At 47.9% G+C, this 19,101-nt stretch overlaps 2 protein-coding genes and 1 non-coding gene across 3 annotated transcripts; 1 reads left to right on the top strand and 2 right to left on the bottom strand.

The window, feature by feature from the left end:
* Positions 1-3,037: 3,037 nt before the first annotated feature.
* On the bottom strand, positions 3,038-3,108 carry trnag-gcc (transfer RNA glycine (anticodon GCC)). Its single transcript has one exon. It is a non-coding gene; the product is annotated as a tRNA-Gly (tRNA).
* A 1,773-nt stretch (positions 3,109-4,881) lies between these two features.
* polr1g (RNA polymerase I subunit G) lies at positions 4,882-7,404 on the top strand. The gene is made up of 2 exons (XM_078430934.1): positions 4,882-5,044; positions 6,348-7,404. The coding sequence occupies exons 1-2, from the start codon at positions 4,923-4,925 to the stop codon at positions 6,931-6,933; spliced, it is 708 nt and encodes a 235-aa protein (XP_078287060.1). The 5' UTR covers positions 4,882-4,922; the 3' UTR covers positions 6,934-7,404.
* An 891-nt stretch (positions 7,405-8,295) lies between these two features.
* On the bottom strand, positions 8,296-19,101 carry LOC144611797 (uncharacterized). The gene is made up of 2 exons (XM_078431055.1): positions 19,028-19,101; positions 8,296-15,482 (listed from the first exon to the last, which is right to left on the bottom strand). The coding sequence occupies exon 2, from the start codon at positions 15,475-15,477 to the stop codon at positions 13,801-13,803; it is 1,677 nt and encodes a 558-aa protein (XP_078287181.1). The 5' UTR covers positions 15,478-15,482; positions 19,028-19,101; the 3' UTR covers positions 8,296-13,800.

Raw genomic sequence — 19,101 nt, 5'->3', positions numbered from 1 at the left:
GAACCTGCATGCTTCCTTTCATTGACTGATGCACTAGGACACCCAGATCTCGTTGAACTCCCCCTCCTCCTAACTTGACACCATTCAGATAATAATCTGCCTTTCTATTCTTACTTCCAAAGTGAATAACCTCACACTTATCTACATTAAACTGCATCTGCCATGTATCCGCCCACTCACACAACCTGTCCAAGTCACCCTGCAGCCTTATTGCATCTTCCTCACAATTCACACTACCCCCCAACTTAGTATCATCTGCAAATTTGCTAATGGTACTTTTAATCCCTTCGTCTAAGTCATTAATGTATATCGTAAATAGCTGGGGTCCCAGCACCGAACCTTGCGGTACCCCACTGGTCACTGCCTGCCATTCCGAAAGGGACCCATTTATCCCCACTCTTTGCTTTCTGTCTGTCAACCAATTTTCTATCCATGTCAGTACCCTACCCCCAATACCATGTGCCCTAATTTTGCCCACTAATCTCCTATGTGGGACCTTGTCGAAGGCTTTCTGAAAGTCGAGGTACACCACATCCACTGACTCTCCCTTGTCAATTTTCCTAGTTACATCCTCAAAAAATTCCAGTAGATTTGTCAAGCATGATTTCCCCTTCGTAAATCCATGCTGACTCGGAATGATCCCGTTACTGCTATCCAAATGCTCAGCAATTTCGTCTTTTATAATTGACTCCAGCATCTTCCCCACCACTGATGTCAGACTAACTGGTCTATAATTACCCGTTTTCTCTCTCCCTCCTTTCTTAAAAAGTGGGATAACATTTGCTATCCTCCAATCCACAGGAACTGATCCTGAATCTATAGAACATTGAAAAATGATCTCCAATGCTTCCACTATTTCTAGAGCCACCTCCTTAAGTACTCTGGGATGCAGACCATCAGGCCCTGGGGATTTATCAGCCTTCAGTCCCATCAGTCTACCCAAAACCATTTCCTGCCTAATGTGGATTTCCTTCAGTTCCTCCATCACCCTAGGTTCTCCGGCCCCTAGAACATTTGGGAGATTGTGTGTATCTTCCTCAGTGAAGACAGATCCAAAGTAACGGTTTAACTCGTCTGCCATTTCTTTGTTCCCCATAATAAATTCCCCTGCTTCTGTCTTCAAGGGACCCACATTTGCCTTGACTATTTTTTTCCTCTTCACGTACCTAAAAAAACTTTTGCTATCCTCCTTTATATTATTGGCTAGTTTACCCTCGTACCTCATCTTTTCTCCCCTTATTGCCTTTTTAGTTAACTTTTGTTGCTCTTTAAAAGAGTCCCAATCCTCTGTCTTCCCACTCTTCTTTGCTATGTTATACTTCCTCTCCTTAATTTTTATGCTGTCCCTGACTTCCCTCGTCAGCCACAGGTGTCTCTTACTCCCCTTAGAGTCTTTCCACCTCTTTGGAATAAATTGATCCTGCAACCTCTGCATTATTCCCAAGAATACCTGCCATTGCTGTTCTACCGTCTTCCCTGCTAGGGCCTCCTTCCAATCAATTTTGGCCAGCTCCCGCCTCATGCCTCTGTAATCCCCTTTGCTATACTGTAATACCGACACTTCCGATTTTCCCTTCTGCCTTTCCATTTGCAGAGTAAAACTTATCATGTTGTGATCACTGCCTCCTAATGGCTCTTTTACCTCTAGTCCCCTTATCAGATCAGGATCATTACACAACACTAAATCCAGAATTGCCTTCTCCCTGGTAGGCTCCAGTACAAGCTGTTCTAAGAATCCATCTCGAAGGCACTCTACAAACTCTCTTTCCTGGGGTCCATTTCCAACCTGATTTTCCCAGTCTACCTGCATGTTGAAATCTCCCATAACCACAGTAGCATCACATTTTTGACACACCAATTTTATCTCCTGATTCAACTTGCACCCTATGTCGAGGCTACTGTTTGGGGGCCTATAGATAACTCCCATTAGGGTCTTTTTACCCTTACAATTTCTCATTTCTATCCATACTGATTCAACATCTCCTGATTCTATGTCACCCCTTGCAAGGGAATGAATATCATTCCTTACCATCAGAGCAACCCCACCCCCTCTGCCCACCTGTCTGTCTTTTCTATACGTTGTGTACCCCTGGATATTCAGTTCCCAGCCCTGGTCCTCTTGTAACCATGTCTCAGTGATCCCTACAACATCATACTTGCCCATGACTAACTGAGCCTCAAGCTCATCCACTTTATTTTTTATACTACGCGCATTTAAGTACAACACTTTAACTTCTGTATTTACCTCCTCTCTCACATCGTTCACAATTGGCCCTGCCCTTAATTTCTTTTCCGCTCTAGAACTTCTGTTCCCATTCTTCCGAGAGTCTTTTGCAATATCTCCTGTATTCCCTTTTACCTCATCTTCATATTCACAATTTGTTAACCCCTCCCCCCCACTACTTAGTTTAAAGCCACAGGTGTCACACTAGCAAACCTGCCTGCCAGAATGTTTGTCCCCCTGCTGTTAAGATGAGAAAACATTTCTTCACACAGAGAGTGGTGAGTCTGTGGAATTCTCTGCCACAGAAGGTAGTTGAGGCCAGTTCATTGGCTATATTTAAGAGGGAGTTAGATGTGGCCCTTTTTGCTAAAGGGATCAGGGGGTATGGAGAGAAGGCAGGTACAGGCTACTGAGCTGGATGATCAGCCATGATCATATTGAATGGCGGTGCAGGCTCGAAGGGCTGAATGGCCTACTCCTGCACCTATTTTCTATGTTTCTATGTTTCTATGTTTCTATGTTCTTAATTGTCCCTGGAGTGTGTAGGATAGTGTTAATATGCAGGGATTGTGGACTGAGTGTGGACTCAGTGGGCCGAAGGGCCCATTTCCGCACTGTATCACTAAACTAAACTAAACTGTTTAAACTCCATCTACCATTTCTCCACCCATTTCTGTAGCTGATTTATATCCTGTTGTGTACTTTGACAGTCTGCAACTCCACCAACTTCTGTGCAGACTGCAAACATATTAACCAACCCATCTACATTTACGTCCAGGACATTTAAACATAACACAAATAATAATTCTACAATGCATTGGCTGGGAATCGAACCCAGGCCTCCCGCGTGGCAGGCGAGAATTCTACCACTGAACCATCAATGCAGCTACATGATGTGTATGATAGTGTAGCTAGTACATACTCACCACAGAGGAGAGGCTCTTTGATGAAGACATGATGAACTGCAGGCGCTGGAGTCTTGAGCAAAACACAAAGTGCTGAGGGAATCACAGTAGGTCAGGAGGGAATAGATGGGCAATGCTTCAAGTCAGGACAGACACAAAATGCTAGAGTAACTCAGCGGGACAGGCAGCATCTCTGGAGAGAAGGAATGGGTGACGTTCCGGGTCGAGACCCTTCTTCGGACAGTGTAGAAATGAACTGGATATCTTTAAAGATAGATAAGATTCTTGATTAAGTCTGAAGAGTCTCGATCCGAAACATCACCCATTCCTTCTCTCCAGAGATGCTGCCTGACCCTGCCTGTCCAGCATTTTGTGTCTGCCTTAGATTCTTGATTGATATGGGTGTCTGGGGTTGTGGGGAGAAGGCAGGAGAATGAGGTTAGGACAATAGACAATATACAATAGGTGCAGGAGGAGGCCATTCAGCCCTTCGAGCCAGCACCGCCATTCAACGTGATCGTGGCTGATCATTCTCAATCAGTACCCCGTTCCTGCCTTCTCCCCATACCCCCTGACTCCACTATCCTTAATAGCTCTCTCTTGAATGCATTCAGAGAATTGGCCTCCACTGCCTTTTGAGGCAGAGAATTCCACAGATTCACAACTCTCTGACTGAAAAAGTTTTTCCTCATCTCAGTTCTAAATGGCCTGCCCCTTATTCTTAAACTGTGGCCCCTTGTTCTGGACTCCCCCAACATTGGGAACATGTTTCCTGCCTCTAACGTGTCCAACCCCTTAATAATCATATGTTTCGATAAGATCAGCCATTGTTGAATGGCGGAGTGGACTCGATGGGCCGAATGGCCTAATTCTGCGCCTATCACTTATGAACATGAATAAACCACATTAAACTACACTGAACTACATTACAATAAATCCCTCTCTGCTCTTTTACACTGCCTTGAATTGGTATTAAATCAAACTTGATATTAAATAAGGAAGTATAGAAGCATCTCCCATGGCAACCCTGGCTCAACAGCGCCCCCTGCACATGCTCCTTGCCAATATCTGTCGGCAAACTTAAAATGTTGAATGAATCCCTCCCTTTAAGGGCCTAACCACAACATGAGAGGGGGAAACAGCTTTTAAGAATTTACAGGCGTACGTTGGGGTTTTTTCTATTCCAAGATCTAACATTTTAAGTAATATAAGCTACAGATTAAAACTCTGCGTGGCATTCAGCGTGTCCGCAGCATTGGCCAGGCCCGGAATTTGCTGGAAAGGGGAATGTGCGCACCCCTACAGCTTCAGTGGGAGAATCTTGGAATCTCCCATGAAGGGTGAAGGAGGGTGTCAGGGACTGGGGACTGGTGAAGAAGGTTTCAAAGAGCTGTAGGGTCCATAGTTGTGATAGTCACACAATGGATATGTGCTTTTAAGCTTGATGAATGCAACGCGCGGGTTTGAGAGCGATGTGTGGAAGTGCGGGATGGATTATTGCGTTTCGCTTCCCCTCTCTTGGGTAGGTTGGGAGGGCGGACGTTTGCTGACGCCCGGCGTGGTGACGTCCTCCTCCGGCTGACGCCCGGCGTGAGGACCTCATCCTCCCGCTGACGCCCGGCGTGGTGACGTCGTCCTCCCGCTGACGCCCGGCGTGGTTGCGTCGTCCTCCCGCTGACGCCCGGCGTGGTGACGTAGTCCTCCCGCTGACGCCCGTCGTGGTGACGTCCTCCTCCTGCTGACGCCCGGCGTGGTTGCGTCGTCCTCCCGCGAGCCCGTTGACGGTCGGGGCGATGCGCGATTTCCAGGCGCCCCCCGAGTTCGCGCCTCATCCGCGCGCGGCGCCGCCCGGGACCCGCGAGGCGGCCGCTCGTCTGTGGCTGATCCGCGCCCCCGCCGACTTCACCCCCCGCGGGTGCGTGAGGGGGGAGTGGGGAGAGAGGGAGGGGGGAGGGGAGAGTGATGGCGGAGTGAAATGTGTGAGGGGAGGGGAGTGGGGAGGGGGAAGAGGAGGGGAGAGAGTGAGGGAGAGAGAGTGAGGAAGGGGAGAAAGAGAGAGAGAAAGAGAGAGAGAGAGAGAGAGAGAGAGAGAGAGGAGGGGGGGAAGGGGTGGGAGAGTGAGGGAGAGGAGAGAGAGTGAGGAAGGGGAGAAAGAGGGAGGGAGAGAGAGAGAGAGAGAGAGAGAGAGATGGGGGGGAAGGGGTGGGAGAGTGAGGGAGAGAGGAGGGGGAGGCAGGGATGAGGGGGTGGGGAGAGTGAGGGAGAGGGAAGGAGGAGGAGAGGGAAATGTGTGAGGGGGGTGGGAAGTGAGGGGAAGGGGAGAGTGAGGGAGAGAGAGAGTGGGGGAGAGGAGAGAGAGTGGGGGAGAGGAGAGAGAGAGTGTGGGGAGAGAGTGGGGAGAGAGAGAGGGGGAGTGAAATGTGTGAGGGGAGGGGTGGGGTTTAGTGGTTAGTGGGGAGGTGAATGGAGGGAGGGGGAGAGAGAGTGGGGGAGGGAGTGAAATGTGTGAGGGGAGGGTGGGGGAGTGAGTGGAGAGAAGGTGAGGGGGAGAGGGAACACTTAGGATGGAGGAATAAGGGAGTGAAACATGGGGGGGGGAGAGGATGAAGGAGGGAGTGACGAGGGACTGGAGGTGAGGGTGAAATGTGAGGGGTGAGGGGAGTGAAATGCGGGGCGAGTGTTCTGTGAGGGGAGGAATATGGGAGTGAGGAAATGCCACAGAGTGCTGGAGTAACTCAGTGGGTCAGGCAGCAAGCATCTGTGGAGAACATGGATAGGTGACGTTTTGGGTTGAAACCTGAATCTGATGAAGGGTTCAGATTTGCATTGATTTGCAAGCCAAGACTTGCATTTTTATTGATTATTCTTATTGGTCTTATTGTTGAACTGCGGGTAATGTTTCATTTCACTACACATTTATGTGTATGTGACAAATAAACGACTATTGACTATTGGTCTCGCTCCGAAACGTTACCTGTTCCTTGTCTGCATTGATGCTGCTATGCCATTCCATCCAAAGATGCTGCCTGACCTGCTGAGTTCCTCCAGCACTTTGTGTTTGGTTGAAGAAGGCGTCTCACCACGTTAAGGCCAACCAGAAGTAGGCAATTAAATAATACTGGTTCACCCCGCATCCTTTTGTGTCTCACTTCAAGAGACTGCGCTGTTTGCATGGGTCTGATCAGGGGAGGGTTTAATGTTTGGATGTTCTGTTTCAGTTTCTCTGGAAAGAAGATCCCCTTGGTTGGTTTTCAGACAATCCAGTCTAAGACTTGTGAGGACAAAGTCTACAATGTGTTTGCCACACCGGGTGGAGCAGAGGGCATCAGCCTGATCCTCCCCTCAGAGGCAGAGGGCCGGACAGAGAGCTGCTCGGATTTTGCTGGCTGCATCACTATCGATGAGAACTGGGATGCTGTATGCAGCAGCGCAGAGGCACGCTGCATCCCCACCAGCCCCGCTCCCAACATCCCGCCCGATTTGAAGCAACGCTTCCAGCCTTTCGGGGTGGGCCCGCCCGGGTGGTCCCCGCGGGGACGGCAACCGGCGCGGAGAAGCAAGAAGAAGAGGGCGAAAGAGAAACTGGCGGTCGACGAGCTCGAACCTAGCAGCCAAGAAGTCGATTCTGAAACTCCAGGCGAGTCCAGGAAAAAGAAAAAGAAGGAGAGCAAAGAGCGGCCGGAGGCAGAAGCGGGGCACAAACACAGGAAGCGGGAGAAGAGGGGCAAAGATGAGAGCTACGAAACTATGCCCTCTGAGGCAGACTGCAGGCACAAGAAGAAGAAGAAAAAGGATAAAATTTAAATGGCAACTGGAACTCCACATGATGCAACTGGGTCCTACTTCCTCCTGCCATCTTGTGACTGTTGGTGATGCCAAGTTTGGGGGGCTCTCCACCCAATCCCCGTATGTTGTATAAACCCAGCACCGCAGGATTCCAGCGTATGCCACTGCTCTCCTGAATTGGGTGACAAATGACCTTGTGACTGAGTTCGCCTCCGCCCGTGGTCGGGAGCCCCGACCGCCCCGACGTGGCAACTCCAACAGCCTGACCGTGGGACAAGACGGCAGGGAAGAGAAAAAGACATTTTTGGCCTTCCATCACAGTGAGGAGGGACTGGAGGAGACTCACTGTGATGGATGTTTCTTTTTGTTTGGTGTTAGTTGTGATTGTATGTGTTATTGCATTTTTATTGATTATTCTTATTGGTCTTATTGTTTAACTGCGGGTAATGTTTCATTTCACTACACATTTATGTGTATGTGACAAATAAACGACTATTGACTATTGACTATTGACTTTATCGTCTTGGGTACGTTGAAGGAAACGCCCTGTCGTTTAGCATTGAAGCTCCGATGTGTGTGTTTTGTTAACATCTGGCTGGGACACCGAGATCAGGGGGAATTATTGCAAGCTATCTTGGTGGGGGCAACCCTTGCCAAGAATCTAGGCCTCCCACGCTCTCAACTACCTCTGCCGACCGTCATGCTGAAGCCCAGGCACGGGATTTGATGCAGATTTAGCTATTGCCCAAGTTACAGGATAGTTGAAGGGGTTGATTATCTTCCCATTGTTCGTAAGATAGACACAAAGTGCTGGAGTAACTCAGCGGGACAGGCAGCATCGCTGGAGAGAAGGAATGGATGACGTTTCGGGTCGAGACCCTTCTTCAGACCTGTCTGTCTGAAGAAATGTCTCAACCTGAAACGTCATACATTCCGTCTACCCGGAGATGCTGCCTGTCCCTCTGAGTTACTCCAGCACTTTGTGTCCATCTTTGGTGTCAACCAGCATCTGCAGTTCATTCCTACACACCTTCCATTATTCCCATTTTCTCTCCCATTTAAGTAAAGACATGGTGTTTAATGCAGATGGCAGTGGATCAGCTGAACCTCTGCACTGGGTGCCTTGAAAATTACCTGGTGTCCTTTTGAACCCAATGTGTCACCACCACCATTCCTCATCCCCTTTCAAATTTGTATTCAGTTATTTAATGTTTGAGAGATCAGTTCTTTTTTTCTTTTTTTAAAAAATATTTTATTTAATTTTTAACAGAACCCATACGTTATACATTTTACATTCCTTAGTAAACAATAGTCACTGACCTATAACTTTGATTATACACGTATTGTTCTGTATTTTCTCCCCTCCCCCCCACCCCCCAGTTCAAAAGAAGGAAAAAGAAAAAGCAGAAGAAAGAAAGAAAAAGAAAAACCTGGAGTCCCGAGGGAGTCACTTCCGAGTAATTTCTTTTTAAATTCTTGTTAGGTATCAAAGCAATCCTGAATTTAACTACTTCCTATTCTTAATCCTAGCTTTGCCATGAATGGGTTCCACACCTTCAAAAAGAAGTCATATCCATTTCTCAGATTATACGTTGCTTTTTCTAATGGGATACAACTCCGCATTTCTGCATGCCATCTTTCAAATCTTATTACATTTTGTTCTTTCCATGTGACCGCAACACATTTTTTTGCTACTGCTAATGATATTTTGAGAAATCTTTCCTGATGTTTATCCAAATTAGCTTTGGTATTATTCCTTTTGTATCTCCTAGCAAAAACAACCTTGAATCCATTGGTATGATCTTATTCATCAATTGATCTAAAAACTTTTTTAGGTCTTGCCAAAAAGGAATTACCTTCTGACATGCCCATGTAGAGTGTATAAAAGTGCCCACGTCTTGGTTGCATCTAAAACACCTTTCAGATGAGTTTGGTTTAAATTTATTTAATTTTTCCGGGGTTAAATATAGTTGCTGCAAAAAATTATACTGTACTAAGCTGTATCTCACATTAATAGTATTTTTCATACTATCTAAACACAGTCTTTCCCAACTTGGTTCATCAATAATAATATTAAGATCTGTTTCCCATCTTTGTCTTGCTTTATGAGTTCCTATCTTTGGACTAGATATCTGTAGTAGTTTATACATTGATGATATAAAATTTTTAATTCCCTTGCCTTGAATCAAGGATTCGATTCCTTTAATCTGAAATAGAGACATTGAATTACCTAACTTTTCCCTTAAAAAAGATTGTAATTGATAATAGAAAAAAATACTATTCCCTGGAATTTGATATTTATTTCTCAATTGCGAAAATGTCAAAAAGATATTCCCTTCATAGCAGTCTCCTATATTTTTAATACCCTTCTGTTCCCAGAGTTGTAGTATTTGATTATTCCAAGCAAACGGCAATAATCCATTTTTTACTAATGGAGTTTTAGCTGTTAAGAAAAATCTTTTATCCTTAACTTTAACTGTTTTCAACAATGTATTAATTAAATGTTTTAGCAAAGGTGACTCTTTATCCTTAACTAATAGCTTCGCTTCCCATTTATATATAAATTCTTCTGGACAAGATTCTTTTATTTTATCCATTTCAATTTTAACCCATGCTGTTTTTCCACCCTCTTGATAAAAGGATGAAATAAAACTCATTTGTGCTGCCAGATAGTAATTTTTAAAATTTGGTAATTGCAATCCACCTAATTCAAATTTCCATGTTAATTTTTCCAGAGACACTCTTGGCATTTTACCTTTCCAAAGAAAATTCCTCACAGTTTTGTTCAATTCTTGAAAAAATTTATTTGGCAAAGGTATAGGCAGTGTTGAAAATAAATACTGTATCCTCGGAAAAATATTCATCTTAATACAATTCACTCTCCCTATCAATGTAATTGGAAGATTCATCCATTTCTTCAGGTCCTCATCTATTTTTTTTATTAGTGGTTTATAGTTTAATTTATACAAATTATTTAACTTATTATCTACATTAACTCCTAAAAACTTAATGCCTTCTTTTTGCCATTTAAACTGACTTTCTCTTTTACATTGATCATAATTGCCTTCAACAAGAGGCATTATTTCAGTTTTATCTTTATTAATTTTATATCCTGATACTTTCCCATATTCTTCCAGTCTGAAATATAATTTTCTTAAGGATTCCAATGGTCTAGTAAGACAAATTAAGACATCATCAGCAAATAAAGTAATTTTGTGATCTTCCTGATTAACTTTAAATCCTTTAATATCTAAATCTGCTCTTATTAGCTCTGCCAGAGGTTCAATGGCCAATACAAATAAAGCCGGTGACAAGGGACATCCCTGTCTACTAGATCTTTCCAAATTAAATGATTGAGAAGATTGGCCATTTGTCACCACTTTGGCTTTAGGTTGTTTATAAAGAGCTTTTACCCAGAGGTAAAAGAGAGATCAGTTCAACTGCATTGAGAAAACAAACTCACCTTGCCTACTCTGGCTTTTTTTTAATCAATTGTTATAAATCTTTTCAATAATTTCTGGTTATTAGTCCTCCTACTGGGGTTGATTGGATCAGATTCTGTTTCACAAGGCATGAGCTATATTCAGTACCTCTCAGCTATCCCTGCCCTTAGTCTGATGGGTGCAGAATCTCACTCTTTGTCTCCCCTGTTCTGTGATAGAACACTGGGGGAGATTTACTCAATAACTTAATACTGGTATCTATCCCTGCTCCAGGAGTGTTTGATGGGTCGGTGAAGAGGGTACATTACTTTGTCGAATACTTTCTTGGGCATTTCTGCCCAGGCTTCCAATTTGTGTTTTGTTTTTCAAATGATTTTATTAAAAACCAGATGTAATGTAGGTCAGGGAGAATGGTCGGCGTGGACTGGTAGGGCCGGACAGGCCTGTTTCCATGCTGTAGTTGTTATATGTTATATGTTATATGTATGAAGTTGTTGGTGCCCACTGAGTCTGTGCCGACCAGCAATCCACGCACATTAACACTGCCCTGCACACAAGGGTCAATTTTACCAAGCCAATTAACCTACAAACCTGTACATCTTTAGAGTATGGGAGGAAACCGAAGATGTCGGAGAAAATCCATGCAGGTCACGGGGAGAACGTGCAAACCCCGTGCAGATAGCACCCGTAGTCAGGATCGAACCCGGGTCTCTGGCGCTACACATGTTTGGTTATTGTTTAAAAAGCATAAAAGGGTCACTGTCTAATATATAATATATTTTAATCACATAAACATTAACCTCAAGTCTCTCCAATTAACAATTTATTTACAAAACTCAGGTCAATGAACAAATATTATTTTTTAAATACAACCTTTTCCAATCAGTGCAACATAAAACTGCTCTTGGTTTAACATCATCAGACACCCATCCACTGAAAGATTGCTTGACAGATACCACTAACTTCACAGGGAGATACCCTGATAATACAGGAGGCTGCAGATGCTGGAATCTTGAGCAGAAAACAAACTGCTGGAGTAGCTCAATTAGTTAGGCAACATCTGTGGAAGGAAATGGACAGATGCGTTTTGGGTCATTAGAAAGGGTTGGCCATTTGGCCCACTGGGTCAACGTTTGATCCCAGGGATGTAGTCTTATCCCCCTCTCATTCTATACCTCTGCAATCCATTCCCCCATTCTCTAATGCCCACCAACTCTTGATTAGATTAGTTTGGAGTTACAGCATGGAAATAGGCCCTTCGGCCCACCCTTGACGATCACACTAGTTCAATGTTATCCCAGCACACTAGGGACAATTTACAATTTTACCAAGCCAATTAGTCTCCAAACTTGTATGTTTTGGGGGCGCGGGAAGAAACCGAAGCACCTGGAGAAACCCCACCAGATCACAGGGAGATTCTTGATTAATACGGGTGTCCAAATTTATGGGGAGAAGGCGGGAGAATGGGGTATGGCGGAGTGGCGGAGTAGATTTGATGGACCGAATGGCCTAATTCTACTACCATCACATATGACATGAATGTAAAATCACTGCCGCCCATTTCTCTCCACAGATGTTGCCTGTCCTGAGTTGTTCCAGCAAGTTGTTTTTTGCTCAAGGCAGATGGTGCCTTGAATGAACAATTTTTTGGGGAACATGGCACTTGTGTCCGGCATTCCCCAAAAACAGAAAAACTCTCATAATCTGGTAACCTCAGGACTTTATTGGCACTGGACTTGAAGATTGTCCAGGTTACTCAATGTTACTTCCATTAATACTCATACTATTATTAAAAGGAACTGCAGATGCTGGTTTATACCAAAGATAGACACAAAATGGATGGGCGACTAATGTTTCGGGTCGCGATCTAAAGATGGGTCTCGTCCCAAAACTTTACCTGTCCATTTTCTCCAGAGATGTTGCTTGAACTGTTACTCCAGCACTTTGCGTCTATCTTTAATACCCCAACACACTTTTCACATTTTGTTTTACGTTACACAATAGTACAATATATTTTCCAGTGAATCCGGTAGGTTAACAGGGTCCAGGTGAGTTTAATCTTGAATTATTTCAACTTGTCACAATAAGCCAAGGCGTTTGAGACACTTGGTGGCAAACCTGTCCACGTTCCAGCCCCCCCTTGGCATTTCCAAATCCGACTGCATCTGCAAGCCCTGTTTCCCCACCGGATGCACACTCAAACTCCAGACTAACAACGAGCCAAATACCACATCATTTCCCAAACAGTCAGCTTTCAATTCCAGACTGGGAGCATTAGTCCAATTAACACAATAAATAAGAGCGCTGGAAGAACTCAGCGGGTCGAGCAGCATCTCTGGAGTTACTCCAGCGCTTTGCGTTTTTTTTAAAAACTGCAAATGCTGGAATCTTGAGCAAAACACAACATGCTAGAGGGACACAGCTGGTCAGGCAGCATCTGTGGCGGGATGGATACTTGACATCCAACCTAAAGAAGGGTCCCGACCTGAAACGGCGCCTGTCCATTTCCCTCCACAGATGCTGAGTTACTCCAGCACTAGACGTGGACAATTTACATTGACAATACCGACCAGAAATAAGGTCTGAGGAAGGGACCCTACCCGAAACGTCACCTATCCATGTTCTCCACAGATGCTGCCTGACCCGCTGAGTTACTCCAGCACTCTGTGAAACGTCACCTATCCATATTCTCCACAGATGCTGCCTGACCCGCTGAGTAACTCCAGCACTCTGAAACGTCACCTATCCATGTTCTCCAGAGATGCTGCCTGACCCGCTGAATTACTCCAGCCCTCTGTGCCCTTTTTTTGTCTGCAATTTAATGCAGGCATACCCTGAATACCTTGAGTGAACGTATCAAGAAACGTCATCCATGCCATTCCCTCCAAAGATGCCGCCTGACTAGTTTAGTTGAATAAGGCATCACCCCATGTTAAGGATAACCAAAAGTAGGCAATTAAATACTGATTCATCTGGCATCCTTTGAATGAACGTATAAAGAAGAATGTATACGGAGTCTTTCCCTCCCAGCAGTTTGCTTATTGATCTAGAACCCAGTATCCCAGTGTCTTGGGGATTCAAGGAACTGCAGATGCTGGTTTACAAAAAAGGACACAAAGTACTTGAGTAACTCAGCGGGTCAGGCAGCATTTCTGGAGAACTAGGACAGGTGACGTTTTGGTTCGGGACCCTTCGTCAGACTGATTGTAGATGGAGGGGGGAGGGCTCTTCAATCCTTCGGTGTCTCACCTTTTGTTTAAATCTTTGGCCTTTGATCTAAACATCTGCCTATCATCAACCCCCCCCCTCCCCGATCACCTGCTATGCTTTGTCCTGCCCCTGCTCTCTTCCAGGTTTCTTTACCCCATCCCACCCACACTCAGTCTGAAGAAGGGTCTCGACCTGAAACGCCGCCCATCCATAGTCCAGGTGTTGGGTTGAGTCAGTCCTTGGTCTTGGCACCGGCCCGGCCTGGCTCAGTGCCATGCAGCTTCTTGGACCAGCAGTTGATGGCGTGAGCAACCATGTCCTTCTTCAGCCTGAACTTCTCCCCGCACACACCGCACGGGTACATGTGGCTCTCCAGGTGCCTCTGCAGTTCGGCCTTGCTGGGCAGGATCTCGTAGCACACCTGGCAGACAGCCTGGCCAGCCGAGAGGTGTGTGGACATGTGGAGCAGGTGCCCGTACTTCCTGCTGCTGTGGCGCCCGCACACCGAGCACTTAAAGCGGGTGTCCCCGCTCCGGCCTGCCAGCTGTACGCGCAACTCCCGCGGGAAAGCCCTGGCGTAGGCCGGACAGGCCAGCCGGGCGCTCAGGCCACCCTCCACGGGGCCACGAGCATACTTGCGGTAGGGCCCCTGGCGGTGGAGGGTGCGGGAGGGCGGGGCGGCGAGGGAAGATGAGGCTGCCGGTGCCTCCTCCTCTTCCCTCCTCCTGCGGCGTCGCTTCTTGCGGTCCCAGCCCCGTTCCTCGCAGCACCCCTCGCAGGTCCGGCAGCGCCAGGCCTTGCCCTTGCGGCGCGCGACCAGGCAGGCGTCGCGGCCCTCTGCCAACGTCAGGACGGGGGGCTCCGGCTCCGCGGAGGAGGGGACGGAAAGGGGGGCGGGGGGCTCCTCTGCGGCCCTCCCCTCCTCGTCGGTCCCCTCCGAGACATCGCCCTCCGCGCTGCTCTCCGAGCTGCTGAACGAGCCGTCCGTCGCGTTCTCCAGCACCAGGTCGTCGTCTCCAGGGAAACGCACCTCGCCTTCCTCCAGCACGTAGTCCTCAGCCTCTCCCCAGCCCCTGCGGCCCACAGAGCCCTCGGGCCCCAGCACTCCTGCCCCCAGGCCCCAGGGCCTGTGGACTCTCGGATCTTCGGCTCTCCCCCCTTCAGCTGGGCTTTCCTCGACCTTGAGCTTCGGGCCCAGCCTCTCCTCCTCCTCCCGCTTGACCAGCTGTCCCTGTCTCACACACTCGCACATGTGCTCCTGCAGATCCTGGGCCTGCTCGAAGGCCATGTTGCACAGCGGGCAGTGCAGAGGCCTCTCGGCGTGAAGTCCCAGGTGCTCCCTCAGGCCGGCCTGCTCCTCGAAGGCTAGGCCGCAGTGGTGGCACAGGTAGGCCTGAGGGTCCACAGCCTCATCGGGCAGCTCGGCCTTCACCGAGACGGGCCCCTCGACCGCCGCCGAGGCCTGCGACTGTCCCACCGCCTTGTCCTGGTACAGCTGCACCCCGAACACCAGCGGTTTGCCCGAGGCCTGGTGGGTAGGCCCGTCTCCCTCGCCCTCCCTCTCCCCCATCGTGGGCTGGAAGCGGCCCGCGTTGTAGAGCTTGAGGAAGCGCAGAGAGGCCCGGAAACGCTCCGGGTCTGAGGGTGGCGAGTCCAGGTGGCCCGTGTACATCAGCTGCAGGATCAGGTCAAAGTGGTCGGGGCTGATGGCCTGGGAGCTGAGGGACACCAGGCAGGAGTCCGCCGGCTGGTTGACAAAGAGCTTGTGGAAGTAGGAGCTGCAGGCTGCCAGCACCACGCGGTGGGCCCGGAAACGCACATCTCCCACAGCAATGGAGCAGTCACACAGGAAGCCGTACTCCAGCTGTGAGCACAGCTGCTGCAAGACGTGCTCACTGTGACTCGACATCACCCCTGCAACGCAGAGACAGATCAGTTTATTATTGTCACGTGGACGGAGGTACAGTGATAAGCAAAGATACTAGAGCAGCAAGATGAACCACTCCGTCGAAACCGCCCATACTGAAGTGCAGTACGCAAAGGAGCGTGACGTCCGCCATTTTAGTAAGCAAGACCCGCCGTTCGCTGTGTAATCAGTGTTTCGGGGGAACAGTATGTGTGATGATACCATTATTGTGATGATCTCATCTATCATAGAAACATAGAAAATAGGTGCAGGAGTAGGCCATTCGGCCCTTCGAGCCTGCACCGCCATTCAATATGATCATGGCTGATCATCCAGCTCAGTAGCCTGTACCTGCCTTCTCTCCATACCCCCTGATTCCTTTAGCAAAAAGGGCCACATCTAACTCCCTCTTAAATATAGCCAATGAACTGGCCTCAACTACCTTCTGAGGCAGAGAATTCCACAGACTCACCACTCTCTGTGTAAAGAAATGTTTTCTCATCTCGGTCCTAAAAGACTTCCCCCTTATCCTTAAGCTGTGACCCCTGGTTCTGGACTCCCCCAACATCGGGAACAATCTTCCCGCATCTAGCCTCTCCAACCCCTTAAGAATTTTATATGTTCAGACTTTTGTTATTTTTCTTTTAAAATGTTTCTGCAAGTTTCTGCCTACTAAAATGGCACCATGACGTACTATGTTTTTTGGGGTCGAGTGGCCTATCTTGCTCTGCTCTATTATCTTTGGTGAAAAGCTTTGTTGTCGCGCGCTAACCAGTCAGCGGAAAGACAATACGTGATTACAATCGAGCCGTCCACAGTGTACATGATAAAGGGAATAACGTGAATAACGTTTAGTGCACGATAAAGTCCAGTAAAGTCTGATTAAAGATAGTCAGAGGGTCTTCAAAGAGGTGGATGGGAGGTCAGCACTGCTCTCAGGTTGTGGTAGGACGGTTCAGTTGCCTGATAACAGCTGGGAAGAAACTGTCCCTGAATCTGGAGGTGTGCGTTTTCACACTTCTGTACCTCTTGCCCGATGGGAGAGGGGGGAAGAGGGAGTAACAGAGTGAGACTGGTCCTTGATCAGTTTCGTTTATTACAAGTACTCCCCGTCTTATGTAAACTCACATTTAAGGAAGCAGTTCTTTAAGCCCACGGTTTCATTTCCCAGTTGAGTATCTCACTAGTCCCATTTCCGCAAAACAGTCAGCTGTTCTCACTGTAGCCACCCCAGTGGTCTCCACATCGAAGCTCCCCCTGTGGTCTCAGCATGGAGCTCTCCCTCCCCCCCCCCCCCCCCCCCGTGGTCTCAGAGCAGAGCTTCCCCCGTGGTCTCAGCATGGAGCTCTCCCCCTCCCATGGTCTCAGTATGGAGCTCCCCTTGTGGTCTCAGCACACCTCCCCCATGGTCTCAGCATGGAGCTCTCTCCCCCCGTGGTCTCAGCACGGAGCTCCCCCCCCCGTGGTCTCAGCACCGAGCTCCCCTCCCCCAAGGTCTCAGCACGGAGCTCCCCCGTGGTCTCAGCACAGAGCTCTCCCCCCCACCGTGGTCTCAGCACCGAGCTCCCCTCCCCCAAGGTCTCAGCACGGAGCTCCCCCGTGGTCTCAGCACAGAGCTCTCCCCCCCACCGTGGTCTCAGCACGGTGCTCAACCCGTGGTCTCAGCACGGTGCTCCCGCATGATCTACCTCCGTGCCACAGTGCCGCACTAAGTTCAAGGTGAGAGTGGAACTATTTAATAGGAACCCGAGGGGCAACCTTTTCACTTAGAGGGAGGTATGACTTTAGTCCTTGGAGCGCAGGAGGATGAGGGGTGATCTTGTCGAAACGTATAAGATTATTAAGGGGTTGGACACGTTCGAGGCAGGAAACATGTTCCCAATGTTGGGGGAGCCCAGAACAAGGAGCCACAGTTTAAGAATAAGGGGTAGGCCATTTAGAACCGAGATGAGGAAATCTTTTTCAGTCAGAGAGTTGTGAATCTGTGGAATTCACTGCCTCAGAAGACAGTGGAGGCCAATTCTCTGAATGCATTCAAGAGAGAGCTAGATAGAGCTCTTAAGGATAGCGGAGTCAGGGGGTATGGGGAGAAGGCAGGAATGGGGTACTGATTGAGAATGATCAGCCATGATCACATTGAATGGCGGTGCTGGCTCGAAGGGCCGAATGGCCTCCTCCTACACCTATTGTCTATAAATAGTGCCTTTCCGTGGTGACATTTTGCAAGCAACACAACAGCAAAGAATCAAATAGAACAGTTCAGAACTTATTTAGAAGCACGTAACATTTTCTTTTGTTTATTTTGGTGTTTACTGAGTACTGCGTTTGTGCCATCTGTTGTGCTGCTGCAAGTAGGAATTTCATTGTTCCTTTTTCGGGACTTTTGACCATAAAACACTCTTGACTCTGAGAGTAAATGTGCAGTCTCTTGCCCAGAATAGGTGAATCAAGAACCAGGTGACATAAGTTTTAGGTGAGGGGGTAAAGATTTAATAGGTCATGAGGAATAGGAGCGGAATTAGGCCATTTGGCCCATCAAGTCTACTCCGCCATTCAATCATGGCCAATCTATCTCTCCCTCCTAACCCCATTCCCCTGTCTTCTCCCCATAACCCCTGACACCCGTACTAATCAAGAATCTATCTATCTCTGCTTTAAATATATCCACTGACTTGGTCTCCACAGCCTTCTGTGGCAAAGGATTCCACAGATTCTCTGGCTAAAGAAATAGGAACCTGAGGGGCATTTTTTTTACACACAAAGGGTGGTGGGTGCATGGAACGAACAGCCAGGTGAGGTATTTATTCACAAAGTGCTGGAGTAATTCAGCAGGGCAGGCAGCATCTCAGGAGAAAAGGAATGGGTTACTCAACTCAGTCAGTCTGAAGAAGGGTCTCGACCCGAAACGTCACCCATTCCTTCTCTCCTGAGATGCTGCCTGACCTGCTGAGTTACTCCAGCACTTTGTGAAATAAATACCTTCGATTTGCACTAGCATCTGCAGTTATTTTCTTACACTGCCAGAGGAGGTAGTTGAGGCTGGGACTATGACTTTTAAAAGACATATTTGGACAGGTACATGGATGTGACAGGTTTAGAGGGGTGTGGGCAGGTGGGACTAGTGTAGATGGGGGACATGTAGGTCGGTGTGGGCAAGCTGGGCCTACTTCCATGCTTGTGTGTGACAACTCTATGACACGATCTGTGTCTGTAACGACTGCAACGCAAGAACCGAGGCCCACGCTGCCGGCTAAGTCCTGATGTGGGTTAGAAATGTGAGTGGACAGCTTTGGGACTGCCTGCCATGCCCATGTACACTGGAGAGGACAGACTGCAGCGAGTAACACACACACACAGTGCAATCTCCTTCTCCAACCCCATGCACCTCTCGCCTCCTCCACCGGGTATTGTCTGCTACATCTACCCCCCCCCCCACCCCCCACAAAATGCAAACACGCGTGCTCTCCGGGGTGTTTTCTTCTTTGCAAACTTAAGATTAGGCTTTTTGATTAAACAATGCAGTTAGAAAAGGGTTCTATCGCACGACACTCACCTGCGGTTGAAACTCGCAGCTGCTGCAAAAAAAACTGCTACACAGCAAGTTGCTACACGCCAAGTAGCGTCCCA

This window comes from Rhinoraja longicauda, chromosome 41 (genome assembly GCF_053455715.1).
Source record: "Rhinoraja longicauda isolate Sanriku21f chromosome 41, sRhiLon1.1, whole genome shotgun sequence".
Lineage (NCBI taxonomy): Eukaryota > Metazoa > Chordata > Chondrichthyes > Rajiformes > Arhynchobatidae > Rhinoraja > Rhinoraja longicauda.
Note: the sequence above shows the minus strand (reverse complement) of the source record. Positions and strands in the feature narration are given on the sequence as shown.

Coding starts and splice junctions, on each gene's coding strand:
- polr1g (XM_078430934.1), top strand. CDS start 4,923: ATGCGCGATTTCCAGGCGCCCCCCGAGTTCGCGCCTCATCCGCGCGCG. Junction 5,045..6,347: donor GCCGACTTCACCCCCCGCGG/GTGCGTGAGGGG, acceptor GTTCTGTTTCAG/TTTCTCTGGAAAGAAGATCC.
- LOC144611797 (XM_078431055.1), bottom strand. CDS start 15,477: ATGTCGAGTCACAGTGAGCACGTCTTGCAGCAGCTGTGCTCACAGCTG.